We start from the raw sequence: 23,509 nt of genomic DNA on the forward strand, positions 1-23,509 counted from the left end.
GGGGTTGCATTTTCTTGGACTCCTCATCACCCAACTATTGTGAGTTGATAAATTTTCTCAAATTTTTTAAGTTTGATTACAATTCTTAATTTGATTCCCATTTCAGATTTGTATTTTGTTCCTAGATCTATTATCCAAAGCATGAAGATATAAATGAGAATATAACTGGTATGAAGTTAGTGGTTTTGTCAAAGTTCATTGTGATTAGAGAGTCTAGTGGTGATTGTAGTAGAGGGAATACCACATGATGGCTTGAAAATATCTATACTATAGATATCCAAGCGTCAAGCTATATAGTATGAATAATAACGTTCATTTAGCGTAGTAGAGATGAGAATCTTAAGATGGATGTATAGAACAAAATCATCTTAGAAATGACTAAAAAATATTGTGAACATATTTATTAAGGAACAAAAGGAAGAAATATTTTTTAGATAAGTCGAGCATTTTAATAGAGATAAGGCCATGTTTTGCCAACCCTAAATAGCTAGGTTTAAGATTAATAATGATGATGATTATGAGCATGCATAATGAGCTAAAAGAATCAATACTAATAATGATGATGCATATGTGAAAGCTATGGCTGGCAATCCTTTAAAAAGAATATCTATATTAGAACTACATACAGTGCAACCTTAAAAAAGAAGGAACAACCAAGAAGGATTTCAAAATTAAATATTTTGAAAAAAGACTTATAAAAATTATTATCACTCTAGCGCTAGATCGTTCTCATGTTCTTCTATATCATGAATCTTTAAAGTTTATATGAATTTTCTTTTATGAATTCTTCTACATCTTTTGCTCCTATTAACTTTAGCAGCTGGAAACAAAAGTCAGTACTGCATGACTGATTCTATTAATATAACTTATAATCATTTATTTCTATTTGTTCATTTTCCTTTACTTTGGAATTATTCTTGACTAGTTCTTGATTGTGAATAAGAAATTTCTCAGACAGTAAGGCCTCGTTTGAGAGGGCGTTTTTATGTCGTTTCCGGTTCTAATAGGTAAAAACAGTTGCTGGTAAACTGTTTGATAATAGGACTTCTGCAAAATACGTTTTTTTTTAAACTCTGTATTTCTTCCTATCTCAAAAGGCGGAACATTTTCGCTTATCCCGTTGTAGTCCTCTGTTTACACACGCAAAAGTCTATTTTACCCTCATTACGTTCGCACGTCCCGAGCGAGGTGCCTCATTCAGCTCCATTTCTGCTTCTCGATTTCCATTTCCCTCCACCATTTCGACTGTTACTTTCTCCTCCACCTTCAACCCCATCAATGGCTCCAGCCATCCACGCGACCCTCACTCCACCTGCCCACGTCAAGTACCTAGCCCGCTAGCACTCACGATCACACGCGCCGACCATCCCGATCGTTTCCAACCCCTAGCTGGCCTTTCACTCCCGGTCATCTCCCTCTCCGCGAACTTATCCATCTTCTTCCTCCCTCCAAAACCATCAACCCACCAGTCCAAGGTAACATTTCGCTTTCTCCAGTCTCTCTTCTCCGACGTTAGTCTATCAGAAGAGGTCGTTTTACATTCTCTGCCCTCCTATTTTTGAACTGGTTCCGTATTCAATAATATTTTTTCAATTTCTTCATTTCTTCATTCCGTATTTTCCTCCTATAATATCTAAGAAAAATAAAAATTTACGAAGCAAAATAGAAATACTGTAGTAATGCGGATATACTTACTTTTAATTAGAGGGTAATATTGTCTTCTATCAATAGAACAATAGAGCGTAAACCATAATCAAACAAAATAATAAGCTTTTAGGTTTGCATAAGCATAATGCAACCAAACAAGGACCAGTTTTTTTAAATAACCTTTTTTAAAACACGGTTTCTTCAATAACTGTTTAATTAACGAATTATACAAAAGGAGTTTAGTAACCAAACGAGACCTAAGAAAGATTTGTAAAAGAAGAAAGTGAGAAACTAAATACAATAATAAAAGCAATGGGATGAGATTTGGAAGATAATGTTGATATTGCCATGATATGCCCTTGGTGTAACCAACTCCTAGGAAATGATTATGGCTTATATTGTAGCCCTCCAAAGAAAAGATTAGTCATTCCTATGGATCTTGGGGTTACATAATTAATTGCAATCATTTCTTTGATTAGCTAGAAAAAAAGAAACAATAAATTAGGATAAAAATCATATTTTGGGATGTAGGAAGTTCTTCCTTGTTCCTTTGGAGTACCATTTCACCTTACTCATTAACCCTTTTTGGCAATGTGAAATGATTTCTGTTGTCCTTTTCAAGTTGTGGTTGCCTTCTTTTCTGGGATGATATCCTCTCTACGCTTTAAGATCACCAAGGATTTGCAAATCAAACATAGCTTGCTTCGTAATCTTGTAAATCTTTCATTGGCAACATACTAATGTGTATAGGTCTGTGGTCTGTGCCTGATGATGGCCTTCTGATCCAAACTTACATTTTCATTGTATAGGTTTGTGCCTCATGTGGCCTTGTGATGTAAACTTAGGTCTAGCGTAGGGGACACAATTAAATATTTCATTTCTTTGATTACCATTTATATTTTGGAAACTTTTTTTTAATTTTATTAGATTTATTGTTTACCTTATTATTATTTTATCAGGATTTATTTTCTATTAATTATGTGTTACTTTGTGTTTGTATATCAGGATTTATTTTCTATTAGATTTATAGTTTACCTTATTGTTTACCTTATTATTATTTTATTTTAGGGACTTCTCATTAGTAATAATGGGATCCCTGTAATTTTATTTAGATATTGAATAAATATCATGCAAAAGTTGAATTTTTTGGTTATTCTCAGTTTCTCACCCTCTCTCTCATCTTCGTCTCTCTACCTCTCTCTTGTTATCCTTTTATATTATGTGATATCCAAGTAAACTAATGTTCTTTCATTTGTTCAATTGTCTGCTATTTGTGTCTCATAGCCTGCATACTTTGTATTATGAAAAAATTGTCGAACACACGACTTACATCCTGATAATGTAATGTCATCAGTGCTTTTTGTCATACTCAATCATTAACTTCGGCCTCACATTACTTCCACCCGAGTTTGCAAGCGATTTATTCTTGAGAAACCACCACCCCATCACTTCCTCTCTGCCATAATGCCCAAGAATTTGATCCCTTTGTGCTATTGCTCCTTCCTCTATGTCATTGACAAGCTTTGCAAACCTCCACACTTGAACTCCTTTATGCAATTTGCTTTGTTTTGTCTCCTTTTAGGCCATACATTTCATGTGATCCATTTTTGCATTTGCCAACTGCATTAATCTCGCATTTGTACCTTTCATTTGTGATCGATTAATTATAGTGTTGATCCATCACACATTGATCCATCATATCATGATTTTATTCCTGCTACTTTTTTTCGCTGGTAGATTTTCCCCTATTCATCCTAATCTCACTCCTTGGTCTTAATGTTGTCCCATCATTACCTATTGGAACTATACATCGCTATAATTTTCGAATGATTCAAGAACTTCTTTGGTAGGGAACCTACAAAATTACATAATTTAACTATTTTCTTTACAAGTTTGACTCCTTGATTGTGCGTTGGTTTTTTTATCGTAAATATATTAATTATTGCATGGTCTTTGACTAGGAAGCTCCACTAAAACTAAGCTTGAATGTCCACAATCCACATGCTACCCTACCTACTATTTAATTCATAAAAGAGAGTTCTACCTAATATTGGTTGTTTGTGTATTCAGAACTAGGAATTTGCTTAAACTCTTCGTCTTTTGCCCATCACTATACAACTATCACAAATCAATTTTATGCATTTCTCAAAATATTTCATGAATTAAGATTTGATTTTATAATCACATTTTAATGAAACCATTCGTTTTTAAAGTCAAATCAATTTGTATTTTCATCCTGTTATTGCTTCCTATTTAGTTTCATTCATCGCATCTGTGTTTGCACCATTTTCATAGCATGTCTACTTTTCGGTCACCATGAGATTTGCTGCACAAGGGTGAGTATGATAATCTATTACTACTATTGAGCAATGAAGTCAAAGGGTTGAAAATTGACAACATAGGATGAATTTGACACACGTGCCAAAACCCTTGAAACAACTTTAATTAGATTATATGCCATTTGATGGTCTTTCTTTCATAAAAAATTATTATGAAACCTATTTAAAATTCATAGGAACTTTTGTAAAGTAACTTATGGGGTGCTTTTTCACATCTAGCTAGCATCCCTCAAAATTTGGGTTAATGGTGGGTCTCCCAAAAAACCAACTCTAGTACTAGTATTGACCTCAAAACAATTATGGAGTCCACTATGCTTCCATGTGTTGGTCAAGGCATTTTTCCTCAACAACACAACATTATAAGGTATGATTAAGGTTTTAGATTTTACCAATGGTGTAATCTCGATAGGAATATTAAGAACACTTAGAATCACTTCTATGATAGTGGCAATAATGAAGAAGAGTATCCCGATGAATCTCGAATGTTTGTAGATACTCTTTAGCTGGAGGAAAAACTAGAGGAAGATATTTTGGAATGTTACCCTGAGAGGAATGTCCTCCACACAACAAAAACAACAAGAACGAGATAAAACACAGTAAAAATCATCGAGAAAAATGTTTATTTTAGCATGACAAACCAAGATACAAGTTGATCTACTATTCGAGAGGTAGATTAACATGACAAACCGTTAGGAACAACTCCAAAGAAAACTTCAACAAACATATATAACATGATAAAATAAAACAACACTATTAACCCTCATATAAATCTTCCTACTTTCGTCCTTATTTTGAATTCAAATAAGACCAAATCCCTTAATAAATGCCCATTACATCTTTCTCAAAGAGCTTCCCCAAAAGCTTATTCTCCTATATGTGATAAAGGAGGTCCTGGGCCCCATAGGAGAGCTGAAAGGTTCTTTATCTGCTGAAAAGTTTCTATGCCCCACAACAATACTCTTCTCCCAAAAAGTCATCTTGTCCTCAAGGTGGAAAGAGAGAAACTTCTTTTGGATGGTACCGCAGGGCTCCCATGTTGCCTCGTACTCTGATAAATACTTCCATTTGATCAGCACCTCCCTGATCCCCTTGTCTCCTTGGCGCACCCCTTTCACTTCCATTTATTCAATATCACATCCATATCCTCTAATAGTGCGGCTGGTAGTGTGGGCAAGGGTTTGTGGGCTCCATTGGCTCATCTCAATCACGATAGATGAATACGGGATGAATGACAGAGGTCGGTGGCAACCATAGGCGATATGCTATTGCGCCAATACACTCCATTACCTCATAGGGCCCAAAGTAGTAGGGGGAGAGCTTCTCATTCCTTCATCGAGCCAAATTCTTTTATCTGTAAGGTTGGATCTTTAATAAACCCTATCCCTAACCTCAAACTGCATGTCTCTCTTATGTCCATTCACCTACTTCTTCAGAATTTGCTGTGCTCTCCATAGATGTTCCTTCAATTCTACCAAAATTAAATTTTTTTCTCAGAAGTACTACTCCACTAATGATATTAGTATGTTGTCATGCCCATAATATATCAGATGAGGTGGATCCCTCCCATATTAAATTTTAAATCACATTGTCTGGGCTGCTGTGCCTGTATGATATGAAGTGTTGTACCAATATTCTGCCCAGACTAACCACTTGACACACATCTTTGTTGTACCTGATACAAAGCAACGAAGGTATGTTTCCACACTACGATTCACCACCTCCGTTTGACCATCTATTTGGAAGTGGTAAGTTGAACTTTGCTTCATGATAGTCCTCTGTATCTTAAATAACTCCCTTTAGAAGTGGCTAAAAAAAATGTCCTGATCGGACATAATAGCCTCAGGTATGCCATGCAAATGAACCACCTCTTTAATGAATGTTGCTGCCGCCGACACTACGAGGAAATGAAATGTATATTTGCTCAATCTGTCAAACACCTCTGGCTATGATGCACCGATACGGACACGTCGACACGACACGACACAATACGGACACGGGACACGACATTTTTTAAAAATATAGGGCACGAGTGCGGCGTGGACACGGCATAATAATTTTCTAATATAATATATAGAAATTAAGGTGACATTATATTAAAAATGACAAGCAATAATAAATCAATTTCATGATAACTAGGTACTGAGCTTGTACCTAGCGATACTGAGCATGTACTGAGCGGTACCTAGCGATACCTAGTGGCACTGAGCATGTACCTAGCGATACCTAGCGGTACCGAGCATGTACATTAGCTTTTTTTGGTAAGTTTCAAAAAACAACAATTAATATTTCAGGCGTCGATGCCATTTATCAGTCACCGAGAGAGGAGATGAAAATATCTTCACTGCCAAAAAGAAATGAAAATGAGAATATTCGATGAATGGGAATTAAGTGCGGGCGTTGATTTGGTGTTGTGAATAGGAAATAAGAAATTTAGTTTAAATCCCGCAAAATACAATAAATTATATTTAAAAAAAAATTCATAAAATATTTAAGATACGTGTCGGACACGTGTGTCCAATTTACATTTAATATTTTTAATCGGACATGTTTTCGGCGTGTCCGACACGTGTCAGAGGAGTGTCGGACGAGTGTCGTGTCGGACACGGTGTCGAACACTGCACACCTCTTTGAGGAGAAGTGTCGGTGCATCATAGACCACTGGAATCACAGTGAATCCTTCGGATATAGGTAGCCCTTAGATGAAGTCCATGGTCACCTCTTCACACATATTCTCGGGTAATGCTAAAGACTGTTGAAGATCACATGGATCCATAGCTACGTATTTGTGTCTTTAGCACACATCACAACTAGCCACCATTTCCTTTACATCTTTTAGCATGCCCACCCAATATAGCTTCGTTGTCAGTTTATGATATGTTTTTTGAACTATTGACTGTCCCCCAATAGTTGTGCCATGAAACTCTTGCAATAAGTGAGAGATGTGGGTGATGTCCTCAACAGCACAAACCATCCAAGGTATAGTAGCTTTTGACCAATCAAGGAGTAACCAGGATGGCTTTCCTTGTTATGCAGTAAAACTCCTTTGATCTTACTCAGCTCCTCATCCTGCTCGCTTTCACACTCTAAGGCCTCCCAATCCAGCACCATAGGAACATATAGAGCCACAACCTAAGGGTCTTCACTACGCTTGGAGAGAGCATTTGCAGCTTTATTTTTCGGCTTGGGCTTGTATTGGATCTCGAAGTCATAACCCAACAACTTAAAAAGCCACCATTAATGCTTCTCTGTCATCATCATCTGTTCTAATATGAACTTCAAACTCCATTGGTCGGTTCTGATTATGAAGACAAACTAGTAAGGTTTCCATTTCTGTTTTGCCAATACTATCGCCATCAGCTCCATTTCATACACTAATTTTAGCCTGACCCTCACGGTCAACTCTTGGCTGAAATAAGCTATGGGTCTCTGACTTTGCATGAGAATTGCTCTTAACCAATAGCCTAATGCATCTATCTCCACTACAAACGGCTGGCTGAAATATGATAGTACTGACACTCGTCATGACTTCTTAAGCTGCTCAAATTCCTGGGTGGTTACTGCCTCCCATTTGAAACTATCATTCTTCAATTGTTCTGTCAACGACCATGTTATAGAGTTGTATTCCCTCACAAACTTCATGTAATACCCAATGAGTCCCAAGATCCCCCTCAACTCCTTTAGGGTTTTAGGTAAGGGCCACTCCAACATAGCCTCTATATTGAAAAGATCTACAGCTACTCCTGATTTAGACACTACAGGTCCCAAATACTCTAACCTTTATTGTGCAAAAGAACACTTCTTCAAATTGACATACAACTGATGCTCCTTCAATGTTACTGTGGGCTCCGAAAATTCGCACCCCGGCCTCCCCTGTGTAGGAGAGGTTTAACGATGTTCCTGGTCAAATTTTCAGAAGACAGATTAACTTTAGGATAAAGCACTACCTAGAGATTTCGCCCTCATTTTGTGATGACTTTTTAAACAGGTTCTAGGTTTCCCATAGGCGCAAGCACCTATGGTTAATTACCCCTCCCGATCACGAGAGAGCACTTTCGATTAATGTTAGTCATTAAATAGGTACAGAATACCTAGCATATAGTAGTAACATGTGATTTTTTTTGTTGATTTATAAATTTATTATTTTTATACTTAAAGAGGATGGTGGGGGGAATGATGATGAGCCCAATCAAGATTTCATGGTTCCGTCGTCTCGGGCCATCGTGGTCCCTAGTCTACTTAGTCAGATGAGGTAGTCAACCCAACCTGACAGAAGCATCCTTGTCGGCAGCCATGTGTTGCTTCGTCCAAGGGTTCATTGTAGACTTGGGGTGGATGCTTGTTTAAGGAGACAAATTTTAGTCAACCTTAGCTAATAGAAGGCTTTTTGCCTTATTGAGTGCACCCAATGATTCATTATTCAATGGGCTTTTAACCATTGGAGAGCATATGGGCTTTGACCGTAACCGTGCTATAGTGGTGCTATTTTGCAGCAAAACCACCCGGTTAGATGGCACATGCCACGTCCCCGCTGGCCATAAATCATTTGAGAATGAATCACAGTGATACATTCAATTAAACATTTTGCTCTTTGTGAGCTGAAGTTTGTTTACCTCCACAGATTACCCAAAGGGATAAAAAAAATCAAAATCAAAATACCTGTAAACCGTTGGTTCCAGGAAATCCTCCGCAAATCCCGTCGTTCGGCGCCGTCTGCATCGTATCCCGAAAATCATGCGTAAATCCTGCTCGAATTCTGCGATCCGTAGCTTAGCTCGCGTCGTTAAATACCGACCCAAACGAAGCCTTCTTGATCGCTCTCTCCCACGACCACACACGCGAAAGCTTCGCTCTTGCTCACACCCGAAGCCGAAGCTCCTCTCCCGCTCCTCTTGCCGACCTTCTCTTCCTCTGCCGAGACCAAGCCGGATCTCCCTCTCCTACCCGACGCTTCCACAGAGAGAGAGAGAAAAAGGGAGAAGATTTCTTCCTTACCTCCAAAGCCTGAAGCCGCTCCCTCTTCGACCTCCACTGTCGGGCTCTTACACAAGCCGAGAGAGAGAGAGAGAGAGAGAGAGAGAGAGAGAAAGAGAGAGTCTTCCTCATACCTGGCCGCACCTCCTCCGACCCTAGCCCCGATTCCTCTTGCCGATCGAGCTCTAGGGTCGCCCGACCTCATCTCCCTCTGCCGAACTCCAAGCCAAACCGATCGCCCCTCTTCCTTGCTCTAACCGGCCTGTAGGTATAGGTTTAGTTTTATTTTTATTATTAATTAATATAATTAGTTAATATATATATATTGTATTTAATTATATTAGTTTTGATTAACTGTAATTAATCTTAATTAATTAAGTTAATTCTAATTTAGTTATTTTTTAATTATAAATACCAATTTGCAGAAGAAAATAAGAAACAGAAATAAGAAACAGCTAGAGAACAGAACTTACAATGCTCAAAACCAAATATTATTCAACTTCAAACTTTGTAATACAAACTGATAATTCTTCTCTTCAGGTTACATGTAGTTATATAGGAGAACTTCCTTCGAAGAGAAGTAAACTAGTACACGCACTAGGACAATAATTAAAGCGAAAGTTACAACCAGTACAATTATTAAAGCATAAAAGATACATATATTATTCTCCACTATGCTGGTGCATAACAGCTGATAGGAGACTATTGTCCTACTGAGATAATGGAGAATAAACACACGTCAAAAGGCAGTACTATTCTGCCTTTACAGCTCCATTACTAAAAGTCTTCTGTTTCTTCTGTGAGTGGAGCTTTACCAGGACAGTGGCTTGGTCCTGCATATTCAGTTTTAATTGTAGAGTGGTCCCACGCATCAGGAATAGTATCGTTAGATCTTTGAGAGGTCATATCATCATTGTCAGGGAATAGCTGAGTCATTTGTTCCCAATAGGCTTTTTGAAGACGGATTTTAATCTGCTCTGGAGTTTCATGAGGATAATGTTGTTTGAATGATTTTTGAAGATTTTTTAAAGAAAATTCAGCTGTAGGAGGTTGCCGTTGATTTTTGATAAGGTTATTTTGGATTATTTTGGATTACCCTATACCTTAGTTTTGTATAGGAGGATTGCAGATATGAGAAGTAATACCTTCGGTATTAGTAGTTATAGGCATTATATTATATAAGAATGGAGTTCCTAGGATAATATGTTGAGATAGATTTTTAACTAATAAGAATGGAGTTTTTATGCAGTAGTCTTGCTGGCACACTACTACTTGTGAAAGTTTATATTCAATTTTCATACTATCTCCACTGGCGGAGGTTAGCTTTTGTGTTGTTTTTTCAAAATAGATTGAAGGAACTAAACCTTCTTGAATACAATTTATATCAGCTCCGCTATCTACAAGGGCGGTTAAGTTTTTAAGTACGAGAGACTGATTAATAACCAATGTGATAGAAATAAACCATTTATGGATAATTGCTTTTTGTAAGGAATTTATAAGGGTATTATTTTCATAATTTTGAGTAAGTTCCTCTGGATCGGGTTGATCTAGAATTTGTTCTAATTCAAGATTTGTTAGTCGAACAGATAGTTTATCTTGTTCGGATTTAAGGATTTGAACTTCTCGTTTTAAATTTTTAAGTTCTAATTTTAAATCAGATAATGTAGTTGGAGAGGGATTTAGCTCCTGTTCTTTTAATTTAAAACGATCAAGTACTTCTTTCATAGAATAATTAGGAAATTTCTGTGTTTGTGATAGAAGCGGATCTTCAGAAGTTCCGAGTAATTTAATAATTTGTTCTTTGGTTTTATGATCTTGAATATTTGCTAACATTTCTATGAGTTGATCTTTTTGTTCATTCGTAAGAACAAATAATCCTGATTTTTCTACAATAGCTTTGTAGTAATCGTTACTAGAGCAATTATTACACTTAGACAAACATTCAACCCCGGTCTATAAGGTCCCCTTGGACGAAGCAACCCATGGCTGTCGACAAGGATCCTTCTGTCAGGTTGGGTCGACTACCTCCTCTGACTAAGTAGACCAGGGACCATGATGGCCCGGGACGACAGAACCATGGGATCTTGATCGGGCCCATCATCCATTCCCCCACCATCGCTTTAATTGCATGATGGTGCAATTTCTATTTTAAATATGAAATCTCCAAATTTCCAACTATTTCCAAACTTCCTAAATATTTCAACCCCAAATTCCCAAATATTCAATCTTTCCAATCCAAACTCATTGCTGCTACTATATGCCAGATACTACGTATTCTCTACGTATCTGATTGACGACTAGACTTAATCGAAAGTTCTCTCTCGTTAGCGGGAGGGGTAATTAACTATAGGGGCTTGCGCCTATAGGAAACCAGAACTCAGATCATAAATTCCTCGCAAAATGAGGGCAAAATCTCTGGGTAGTGTCTTATCTACAAACCCATATGCCTTCCAAAATTTACCTCGGAACTTATTTAGTTAAAACTCCCTCGCCGAATAAAAAGAAAAGCGAGCGGAGGCCGGGGCCGAATTTTCGGAGCCCACAAAGTTATTAAGAAAATTATCATCCTTAACAAATATTTGCGGATTATGGATGGATTTTCACTTTAAGTTTTAAATAATAAATTTTATTTGAATATTATAAAATTTATCGAGATTTTGTTCCAAATATGATTTAATTTTAAAATTTGGGAGTATTTTAAATGTTTGAGATCCCCTTCGGTTGAGATTAGCTTTCAACACAGCCATCATTGGGGTGATTTTGACATTTGAAAATATTTATATTGTATAGAAATTTGAGAGCATTTTGAATATTTGATCCCCTCCTGTTGACATAAACTTTCAACCCATCCATCATCGGGGATTTATTATAGCCATTTGTAAATATTTGCATTTCATAAGCATTTGAAAATATTTAAAGGTGTAGAATCCCCTTTGGTTGATATAAACATTCAACACGGCCATCATCGGGGATTTATTATATTCATTTGGAAATATTTGCATTTCATAAGCATTTGAAAATATTTGAAGGTGTTGAATCCCCTCCGGTTGATATAAACATTCAACACGGTCATCATCGGAGATGTTAAAGCTTTTCTTCATTAGATTGGATTTAGTATCAATTTATGCTAAACTTTTCTTTTACTAAACCTTTGAAAGCCTAATATGAATTTATAAAATCAAATACTCTGGTCGGCGCTATAACCGTGCATTTTTTAATAGTTCAAGTCTTGTCAACTCTAGTCCATTTGAATAGGAGGATTAGACTTGACCTTAGGTTCACTTTTAACCCGCGTAGCAATCTAAGACTTTATTTTTTACCGGATGCATTTTCTCAAAGCATATGGAGGCTTTTTAAAATTTAATATGCATATTTCTCAAGGTGGTGACTCGCTTCTCAAGGCGATAGCACTCTTCTCGAGGCAGTCGCTTGCTTCCCAAGGAAATTATACGCATTTTTGAGGTGTCGACGCCCTGCTCGGTGCATCATATTGAAATTTAGAAAAAAAATTTTGAATGCAGGAGGGGGCATTAAACGCCTTCTGTCCGCTTGTAAAAGTGATGTGAATCCGGTGGTGTGATATTCTTTCCTTATCCTTCTCATTATCATTATAGTAGTTGGTGAAAAATCCAATCACATTCATTTATACTCAATTTTAATCTCCAACGTTTATTCTCAAAGTAAACGTAATAATCATATTGATCAAAACCTCTCATCCAACAAAATTTGCAAAGAGATATTTTATCTCCATCATGAACTAAAAGCTCTATTTAAATTCCTTCTCTATTTGGAGCTGGAGAAGAGTGATGAGAATTTGATTGAAATTTAGAAATCATTTCATCCTTAATTTTTTTATTATGCTTGTCAATTCATGCAAGTGGCTTGCTGCCTTGCTGGGACTTCTCTTTATATATATGTAGCATACATATAAGGCCCACTAAAAACTATTAATCTATATAAGTGACTTCTATTATAGCCTTGTTTAGAAGGAAATTAAAGACTCCACAACTTTAAGCATTTTGGAGCATTTTAAACTATCACACTTGCACGGATTGGGTACTCATTCATGACCATCTTCAAAGAAATGAATAACATGAGGCATATGATAGTGAAATTTGTATTCTTTTAGAAGATACTCTAGATAATTTTGAAGCTAAAATGAGGAGTGATAAAGATATTTATTTTTTATTTTATTTTGAACAATTTATGAGATTGTGTTCTTGATGGAGAATATATATTTTTTATTTATTTAACTTTTAAATTTAAGTTAAATAATTCTCCCAAATTATTCCAAACATGCTCAATAATTCTCAAAAAATATTTTGTTCAGATTTTTCTTTCTCAGTCAAAATTTTGGCAAAATCCCAGCGTCTCCCCCGCCTAGGGGGCATCTACAGAAAACTGGGCCATCCCACCACACTACTCGAGCGTGTATGGTAAGTGTCGGGGGACGTCGGGGGACACCGGGCCATACATCTTTCATCCCACCACGCTGCACGAGCGTGTATGAGGCCTTCAAAAGTACCATAAAAGAACAGAAGTGGCTTTCCCCACCATGCTACAAGAGCGTGTATAGGGCTTACCCACCTCGCCGTATGCGTCGCACCGGGCTCCCTCCTACCGTGCTACGAGAGTGCGTATATGTGGTTCTCCGATCTGCCACAAACGTCGAGAACGAGATTTGAGATTTTAGAGTTTGGAGAACAATATACCTTGACGAGCGAGCAAGACAACGACCACCACAGATTTGCGGCGAGGCTGAAATTTTTTTTTTTATTTTTTTTTTCTATTTTTTTTTGTTTACTTTTCTGATTATATATTAGAGAGAGAGAGAAAGAGAGAGAGAGAGAGAGAGAGAGAGAGAGAGAGAGAGAGAGGAAAAACAAAGATTAGAAAGATAAAGTGGAGATTCTAATTCTCTGTTTACAGGAAATGGGAAAGAGTTGTGTAGGTTTGATATTTTAGGAAATGGAGTTGCTGGATATCAGTGCAGGAAAGGGAGATAAAGGTTGGAGAATGGACATGGAAATTAAATGGTAGCTGGTAGGAGGTCTTTGGCTTATTGGATGGGTCTTTGGCTTGTTGGATGGTTTTGTGTGAAACAAATAAAGAGAAGATGAAGAGATATAGGGGCTGTTATGTGCTCGTGTGGAGTACGCATACGAGACTACTGTAGTGGGAGCAGTTGTGAGGAACTTCGAGAGATGTAGGAGTTTATGTGGGGTTGGTTAGAAATAGTGTAGTTGAGTGTAGGTGGAGATGGGGGATGGTTTAGGAGTTTTCACGGCAAGAAGGAGCAGAAGAAATGGAAGGCTCTGGCTTGCGAACTACTTGCGAACAGGAGAGCTGAGGGGGTTCGGCTGAGAGAGGTTTGCTATTAGAAAGAGCAAGAGAGATATGCGTGTACGAGAGAATAATGAAAACAAATGGAGAAAAATGTGTATGGGATGATTAAATTGATATATTTGCATTTTTTTTTAATTCAGTTATCTCATATTCAGCGGTGGGATACATGCAAGCCAACACATAGGTAGACAATTTGGCCTTTGTTGTAGCAGAAGACACATGAAAGGAATAATTTGCCAAAGCAAGTTAATAGCAAGGCACGTGGATGTAGATATGTACACATATAGCTGAATGATTTACACGTTTTTTTTTTATAATGAAATTGTCAGCCTCTTTGGGAAACTATATAAGAATTAGGATATTCATGATTTCAAATGTACAATAAATTAATATAATGATGACTTGAGAATGTAATTCAGTAAAGTACAAGAGATAATGGATTTTATAGATAAGATTTTTTTTAAAAAAATTTGTGAATGTCCATCACATGCTTTGAGAAATCTGATAACAAAATTTGAACATATATATAAAAGAGAATGATTAATTAATATTTACAAATTAACTAATATATTTTAACTACTGACTATATTATTATGTATAAAATTTATTTAATACATAACATATTTTATACATATACATATATAATATCAACTATTTTTAATGCATATTTACCAATCGTTAACTTTTAAATTTTTTTTTTTTAATTTACACGTCGTCGTCGCCGCCTCGAAAGCGGTCTAATTTTACATTTTCAATTTATGTGTCGTCGCCTCGCAACTCAAGCCAAATTTTTATACTTTTACTCGTGCAAATATCCAAATAATATCGCAGTCATTTCCCGGTGTTTTTGACATTCTGAACATAATGGAAAAATTCATTTTGCAAACGGATGATGTTTGGGCAACGTTGAGTATGTCCTTAGTCCGTCGATTTCGATTTCAATCGCTTTCGTTCAATTGGATTGCGAGGGATCCCTCTTTCGTTAAATTTGATGCTCTAAACTCATCGACGAAGCTTGTTTAACAAGTGGAGGTCATTTGGATAGTTTTTTGCTAGTGTCGCATCCACTAACACATTGTCGTTTGATCGAGTCGCATACGAACTTCTTTTTGATAAATTTGATGTCTTGAATGCATCAATGTGATCCAGTTTGTAATCGAACAAAGCTTTAATCATTTCATTATGATCGAGGCACTCCGATCTTCGTTCTAATTAGAAACGATGTCTTATTTACCAACAATAATCGATCATAATCTCCTTTGCTTGTATTGACTATGGCAAATATATGAAGGTCAACAAATGACAATGTTACTAACGAAATTCTCAAGTGCTCCACATGCTCTGCCTCAGACCAACTGTACACTAAAATGTCATAAAAAAAAACCAATACAAACTTGCGGAAGGAGGGCTGAAATACCTTGTTCATAAGAGACTGGAAGGTATCTGGGGCTTTGGTAAGCCCAAAAGGCATCACTAAAAACTCGTAGTGACCTTCATGAGTCCTGAAAGCAATATTGTGAATGTCAGCGTGCTACATTCTGATTTGATAGTATCCTAATTTCAGATCAACCTTGGAGAATATCATCTCTCCATATAACTCATCCAGCAACTCATCAATGATTGGTATAAGAAACTTATCCAACACTATTTCCCTATTCAGAGCCCGATAATCTACACAAAATATCCAACTACTATCAACACAGGATTAGAGAAGGGACTAAAACTAAAACGAATGATCTGGGCCTCCAAAATCTCCTTGGTTAGTCTCTTAATTTCATCCTTCTAAACCTGTGAGCATCAATAGGGTCTACACTGATAGGAGATACCCCCTCCTTCAAGATGATGACATGCTTATGCTCCCTTGGGATAGATAGCCCTTAAGGCACCTGGAACACCTCACTAAATTGTTACAGGAGTGATTGGACTATCTTTGGAACTCCCCCCCCTCTCTCTCTCTCTCTCTCTCTCTCTCTCTCTCCATGTTTCCCCCTCCCTCGAGGCTCTGGAGCTCCACCAAGAATCCTATCCCTGCTCCCTGGATTGCCCTTACCATGGTCTTAAGAGAAACCCTAATTTTGGACAGACTAGGATCCCCCTAATCCTCACCTTCCTCCCTTCTATCATGAATTCTATAGTCAATGCATTCTAGTCCACCTTGGTTTCCCCCAATGTCTGCACCGCACCCACTTCATGCCTAAAATTACATATGTGCTCCCTAACTCCAAGGGAAGAAAATCCTCATTCACTTGGATCTCTTGCAGTGTCACCATCAACTCTGGGCATATGTTTATACTCTTCTCCATTTTCTTCGTTCCTATCATGATCCCCAAAAAGTTCGTATCGACTAGCATCAGCCCCAATCAATCCACAACCTGGATGAAGATGATGTTGTGGGTCGCCCCACTATCCACTAGAACTACTATTGATTCTCCTCCTATCCGTCCCCTCACCTTCATTGTGTAATTTGAGGTAAGCCCCACCACTAAGTTTAGACCATGAAGAGAAGATGATTTTGACTTTTCGAAAAGGGTTTTGGTCGAAGCTTCTACTTTCGATGAAATATATGATCCAGCACTTCTTTGAATTGTTGGCCCTCTGGTTTAGATTATTTATTCTTTTGCCATCACGTGGTAGTCACTAAAAGGTTTTGAAACATGTGCTAGATAGGTTTGATTATTTATCATTTGGATATCTTAAGATATCTCTTCTTTTTGCAGTAGGAAATAACAATACCATCTCTAAATCTTTCCAAAATCTGCCCTTAACACTATTATTTTTTTTTATTGGCCTTCCTTTATGGTATACGGTATAGTCGGCTGCATCAGTGTTGCTATGGTGTAAATAGCCTCTAGGAAAGGGTTTTGCATGCCTCTTAGTTTCTTGTGGTGTGGCCTCTTGGATAAGTTATGATTCATGTTATGTTTGCATTGTTTTGTTCTGATTTTTGCTATTTAGCTTTCCAATCTTATTCATGGTAACTTGCAGTTTTAAAGTTCTCTGAAACTTTGGAATTTCTTTTTTTTTTCCTTTTCAAGGATATTCATGTTGTGTGAGTGATGTGAATCAAAGTAGGAATTGCGTTTGGAAATTAAAAGAGAATTGTATAAAGCATTGTCAATACAAATTTATTACCAATAAAATAGAGGATTAAATTTATTCTAAGTAATCAACTTGCTTAGGCGAAGATTTGCGTCGAGATCACCAAACAATTCATAATATTTCAAGATAAAAGAATTACTTAAATGCTCATAACAGAATCCCACAATTAATAATGAAAAAGTTCACCTTGAGCACTCTCTCACTCGTTCACTCTTGGGCTTTAGCGGAGAAGAAAGAACCACACGAACATGGAGAGCACCACTACGGAAAAGGAGACGAAAGATTTCGTTACCGGAGAGGTAGTCGCCGGTGGAGGTGGTGGTGGATGGCGTCCGATGATCGTCCAAGTGTAGTCTCGAAACTGTCGGTCGATGATGCTCACGAGATATGGGACGACTCGCTCCAAGTACTCTTCAACTGTGGTGTCGTCTTCAAATCCTACGTCAAAGCACGGAGATCGTAGGATATTAATGCTTCCGTGGGCGTTGAATACTAATCCCCAATCAAGCTCCGGATCCGCCATTCAACATTGAGGAGGGGCGGGAAGAAGAAAAGGGAAGAAGAGTTGGGCCGTGAACTAGGGAGGGGCAAGGAGAAAATCTGAAATTTGAATTTCAGATTTTCTTGGTTTGGAGGGAGAAGTTATTTTATCATTAAACTTTCCCTAAATCAAATTAAGAGGGGGGCGGCTATTAGGGAGAGAAATTAAGGGGGTAATTAGTAGACGCTTAGGTGGCAAGGAGAGAGAAACGGCTAGGTGTTGGGGCCGGCCAAGCAAAGGAAGAAAGAGGGGAATTTTTCTTAAGTAGTGGGCCCCATGTAATTAATTAAATCCAGATTTTAACTTTCAGAAATTTAATCAATTAAGGAGATTGAAATTTGAATTCAAATAGGATGAGATTTCAATTAAATCTATTCCTAAATGTAGGGGGTTACATTAGGAAAGAAATAATGACGGAATTGATGGCAGGAATTCAAAATTCAAGAGGGAGTGAGCGGCGGGATCTCACCAGGTGAGCGATGGGATGGGCTAAGGGGTGTGATGGCCTGGCTGGGGCCGGCGGCTGGCACAGCCGGCGGCAGGGGGCGGGTGAGGGTGGCCCGGCGGGACAGGGTGAGGGAAATTTCGAGATTTGGCTGCAAGGGAAGGGGCGGGTGTGTGGAGGAAGTGGTGGGGAAGGAAGAAAACAGTGAACTTACAATAAAACCAAGAGCTCGCCGGGGCGGGCTGTTGGGTATTTCGGGTGGAGCCTCTCCTAGGTCTCCTCTCTTTTTCTCAAGCTCTCAAGCAAGAAGACAAAAGAAAATTTCAGAAATTTTTTATTAATCAAACATTCAACTCATACAATAGGAGGAGACCCCTTTATAAAGGTCTCAAAGCATGAAAATAAAAAGACCTACATGCCCATCGGGCTACAACAAACACTACACCATCATAAGGGCAAAATAGTCACTAATACATGAAATAAAAGATACATAAAATAATATAGAAAAATATCATAAAATGACATGGCAACATCAGAAATATAAGCTCCCAATTGTAGCCGTCGATCTACGATTCCTTCGCCAGTAAACCTGCTTGAAATGTCTGTCGATGACCTCATCAGTGAGTGCTACAAAGCGCCTCAACAAATTTCTTTCTTATTTTTTCTGGATAGGTTTCACGTTGTGATTAATTAATGCCTAACTTAAGCATTAAACACTCTAATTGTTCTTTCATCTGATACTCAATTTTTGTTTTCATTCATTGATTTTCTTTGCAAAAATTCCCATTGAATAAAGTCTGCTCTTTGCTTTTTTTGTCCTTCCTTTTTTCATCGTTGTTCTTTTTATCACATTCTTAAGTGGATAAATACCGAGACTCCATCGATTCTATTTGTTTCTCATATAAGTATTTCATGTTTTATTTTTAAACATTTCAATAATCGAGTACTGTGTACTAAATTATCCCCAAAAGGCATTTGATTTACATGCTCTATATAGGCCATTTTCCAAATTATAAGAAACTTGCATTTGCAGGAGTTCTTGTGCAGGATTTCAGAATGGATATTTCTGCACATCAAATCCATCTTTTCTTTCAAGGCCAATTTTTGTTTCACATTTACCTAAATATCTTTGTCCAAACAATAGAGTTTGGAAATCTAATTTATCAACACCATATTCAACTTCCTCTTCACTGTTTCGGAGTTTCGGCGTGCATGAAATGAATGGATTGGAAAGGTGGCAACCTATCAGATACAGGAGTAATGCTCAAGTTACTGTCGACACTGCTAGTAATGTGGCTAGATTTTGTATTGATACACCAAGTGAAAAACAAGGAATCCAGCCAAAAGGAATGAAGAAAGTAAAGAAGAAAATGTCCAGAAAAGCAAAACTTAATGAATTGAAGTGGTATCGCTTAAAGGCTAAGAAGAAGATGAAATCTCCAAATCCAGAAGTTAGAATTAGGTATAAACTCGATAAGGTTAGATGGCTTATATTTATTTGTCTCGTGTCTATCATCATTTTCTAAACTTTTTGATTTTCAGGTTTTTGCTATTTCCTTGTTTAGTAACTAGCTTCCTATGTTCATATGTTGATTGACTTATAATTTTCTTTCTGCCTTAGGCTAAAAGAAAAGAAGAGTGGCTGATTGAGAAACTGAGGAAGTTTGAGATGCCAAAAGCTCCCGAGCCAGAACATGACCCTGAAAGTCTTACAGAGGAGGAGAAGTTCTATCTAAAACGTACTGGTGAAAAGAAGAAGAATTATGTGCCTGTAGGTCGACGGGGAGTTTTTGGAGGTGTAGTTCTAAACATGCATCTCCATTGGAAGAAGCATGAGACTGTTAAAGTCATTTGCAAGCCTTGCAGGCCTGGCCAGGTCTATGAATATGCTCAGGAGCTAACCCGGCTAAGCAAAGGCACTGTGATTGTCATCAAAGCAGATAACACTATTCTCTTTTTTCGGGGCAAGAACTATGTGAGGCCAGAGGTTATGTCACCTCCTGATACTCTCTCCAAACAGAAGGTATGAATTCCTCACATTCTTTAAGCATATTTGTGTTTAGCTCATGTACATTTGATGCCAGTGCTACTTGAAGTTTTTTCCTCTAATTTTAAGGGTTTTGCTAGCTGCTTATAATGGATTTGTTTAACTAATTGACTAATTTCGTGAAATGTATCACTAATAGTTTATCAATCTTGCAAATAGTTGTAAACTTGAAATTAGCATTGAAATCTTGAAAACAGAGGGTTTGCTTGTCAGTTTATTTCTTTTACGGTAACTGAGTCTTTGAATGAACTTCTTTTGCAGGCTTTAGAGAAGTACAAGTTTGAGCAATCACTTGAGCATACAAGCCAATTCATTGAGAAGTTGGAGAAAGAGCTAGAAGATTACCATAAGCACATTGCTGTGTACAAAAACTTGCAGGGAATGTCCTCAACGAGCTTTTCAACTATTGAGTAGTAGTCTGCTTTTTTTGGTTGTTATGGTGAATCCATGCTAATGTACGGCTGAAGCTGGATCAAAGTAGAAATTAACCTGCAGAATTTGGCTGCAGGCCAGTTAGGATCCAGAAATGTTGGGATAAGCATAGAACGATCCAAGATAGTGCCAATTTTTCTGTGTATTCTGCCAGAGTAACTTAGCTGTAACAAGAAATAAAAGGTAACTTTTTTTTTCTCATCCATTTTGTATGCATTGGTACATAAATTTGCTATTTTTCTTGTGAATGTTGAATTATCTTTCATTGCCCAGCAATGTTTTGGGCAGTCTCTTAATTATATGAGAACTTGCTTATTTCATGTTTTCTTTTTTTTCAGAACATATCCTCACTTTATCTTTCTTTCTTTCTTTCTAGAGACTACTATAGCAATAACTGGTCTTTGATTAAGCTTTTGAAGCTATTAATATCTTTAGAGAGAGGAAGACTGGAATTCTTGTATGCATTCATTGAGGGGATTAAGTGCGGATTTATACTTTAGGATCATATGCTATACAAGGTAATTCTTTCTTAGAAATTAACTAATTACATGCTAATTTTTAGTAATATGACTAGGACAATATAAAAATCAGGAAAGGAATTACAATTGATTACTTACATACTCTAGGAGACTGTGAAGGCAATAACTGTAACTTGTAGGATGCAAGAAATAATTCCTCCTATTTTTTATCTGTATCCGGCAGCCCATAGGATCCAAGAGTTAATTCCTTGTCCGGGTACAATGAGTCTTGATGACACTTCCCCACAAGCTATAGAGTAAATGTTCTCAATGCCTAGCTTTATGATGATATTCTGGAATTCGGAGTTCGAAAGTCCTTTAGTTGGGATGTCAGCTAGTTGCTTATGTGATTGGGCATATGAGATATATATCTATTCACTTTCTAATTTTTTCATTGATGAAATGACGATCAATTTCAATATGTTTTGTTTGATCATATTCTTCTAACATTCATGCAATGTTGATAGCTGATTTGTTGTCGCAATATAACTTCATAGCACCTTCCCATTTTACTCCTCATTTAGGATGATTTTAATCCATAGTAATTCATAGGTTCCTTTATCCATTGCACAAACATTAGTTTCAGTACTAGATCTAAAAACAACTAATTATTTCATCCTTCTCTACGTGATTTGATTTACTACTAGAAAGGTGTGGTAGCCTAGTGGTGATTTTCTTTTCCTTGAGAGGTTCATCACCATTAGCATTTGTGTAGGCTTTTATGCCGTGTCATTTCTTCTAAAATAAGATTCCTTTTTCCGAGGTTGCTTTGAGATATTGGAGAATCTTATATGCAACCTGTAAATGAACTTTTTAAGGGCCATGCATGAATGGCTTACAATACTTACAACATAAGCTGTATTTGGCTACTTGGGAATTGTAAATAAACTTCTCATCTAGTCTTTTGATACCATTATCGACATTTGGACTATTACTTGCTTCCCCAAGTTTATGACATCAATCCATTGGTATTTTAAAGGTTTTGCTTCCCATAATATCTATTTTATTATATTGATCCATTGTTTGATTGGGCCACTTTTTAAAGAAGTATTTGAGTTTATTTTTGAAATTCTTTGGATTGTTGGTCTTAATCTCTTCATTTCTTCATAATTATCGCCTATTATAATTATTTCATCACATAAATGATTAGAATTTTTATTAATAGAGTGTGGTCACTAAGGCCTTTGGTTGAAGCTCATACTTTCCATTAATATGGTGAATCTCCGAAATCATGCTCTTGGATTAGCTTGTTTTAATCTCTATACATGTTTAATGTTGAATCCATGATCAAAACCTAATGTTGGCTCTATGTATAGTTATTTTTCTAGTTTATCATAATAAATAAAAATAAAAAATTTCTAGTTTATCATGTAAATAACATTTTTTTCCATGTAACTATTGTAATGACCAATTGAGATGGCTAACAAAAATAGTAATATCCAAATGGTATTTAGTTTTACAACTGGTGCAAAAGTTTTTTTTATAATTAATTGCATAAATTTTAGTGTGGCTTTTTGCAACTAGTCTGGTTTTGCAGGGTGCCAAATTTGAAGATGTAAAAGCATTTTCCTTGGGTCTTTTATATTTTGCTCTTGCAGAATATGTACTCAACATTTGAGAGCAAAAGCCACTGCAACATAACTATGAGGTAGATGTACTGTTTTGCTTGCTGACCTGTAACCTCGGCTGATGTGTCATATAAAATTTGATCTTTATATCATCATTAACTATTAATATTCTCAACAGTAACAAGGTAAATCAGTCAGAAGCTTGAGCAAAGTTATGAAAAGAGTAGCATTGTGCTAACAGAAGCATCCCTTTTCATACGAAGCAAACCAAAGCTTGTCTTCTTCTGACCTTTAAGTCCCTGCATCCAACTAGAAATTATAGTTAAAGTACATGTAGAGCTACACTTGTATATGGTTCAGAGTTCTTAGCTTGTGTGTATATTATATATCACCTCTCCTTCTCTCTGTCTTTTATGTATATTATCTATGCATGCATGATGCATGTATATGTACATGATAACTAATGTAGGGGGGAGAGTTGCTTCCCTCTTGCGCTTCAGAAAATAACGAGTCCAGAATTAGAATTTTTGGTCTCATAAACTTTAGCGTTTTCTAA

The 23,509-nt window shown here is 36.9% G+C and overlaps 1 protein-coding gene across 3 annotated transcripts in view; it reads left to right on the forward strand.

Annotated features, from left to right (window-relative positions):
* Positions 1 to 23,457, forward strand: part of LOC110099024 (uncharacterized CRM domain-containing protein At3g25440, chloroplastic) — a 27,338-nt gene extending 3,881 nt beyond the window's left edge. Inside the window, exons 2-6 of one of the 3 annotated variants that reach the window (XM_020826035.2) lie at positions 19,422 to 19,866; positions 20,010 to 20,411; positions 20,697 to 21,050; positions 22,910 to 23,033; positions 23,132 to 23,457. In XM_020826035.2, the coding sequence (XP_020681694.1) occupies positions 19,422 to 19,866; positions 20,010 to 20,411; positions 20,697 to 20,849 (1,000 nt within the window). In that variant the 3' untranslated portion in view covers positions 20,850 to 21,050; positions 22,910 to 23,033; positions 23,132 to 23,457. The remainder of the gene's footprint in view (positions 1 to 19,421; positions 19,867 to 20,009; positions 20,412 to 20,696; positions 21,051 to 22,909; positions 23,034 to 23,131) is intronic. The other 2 variants (XM_020826034.2, XM_028701045.1) reach the window with 2 other exon arrangements.
* Positions 23,458 to 23,509: the final 52 nt, after the last annotated feature.

Source organism: Dendrobium catenatum, unplaced genomic scaffold, assembly GCF_001605985.2.
Source record: "Dendrobium catenatum unplaced genomic scaffold, ASM160598v2 fragScaff_scaffold_1632, whole genome shotgun sequence".
NCBI classification, from domain to species: domain Eukaryota; kingdom Viridiplantae; phylum Streptophyta; class Magnoliopsida; order Asparagales; family Orchidaceae; genus Dendrobium; species Dendrobium catenatum.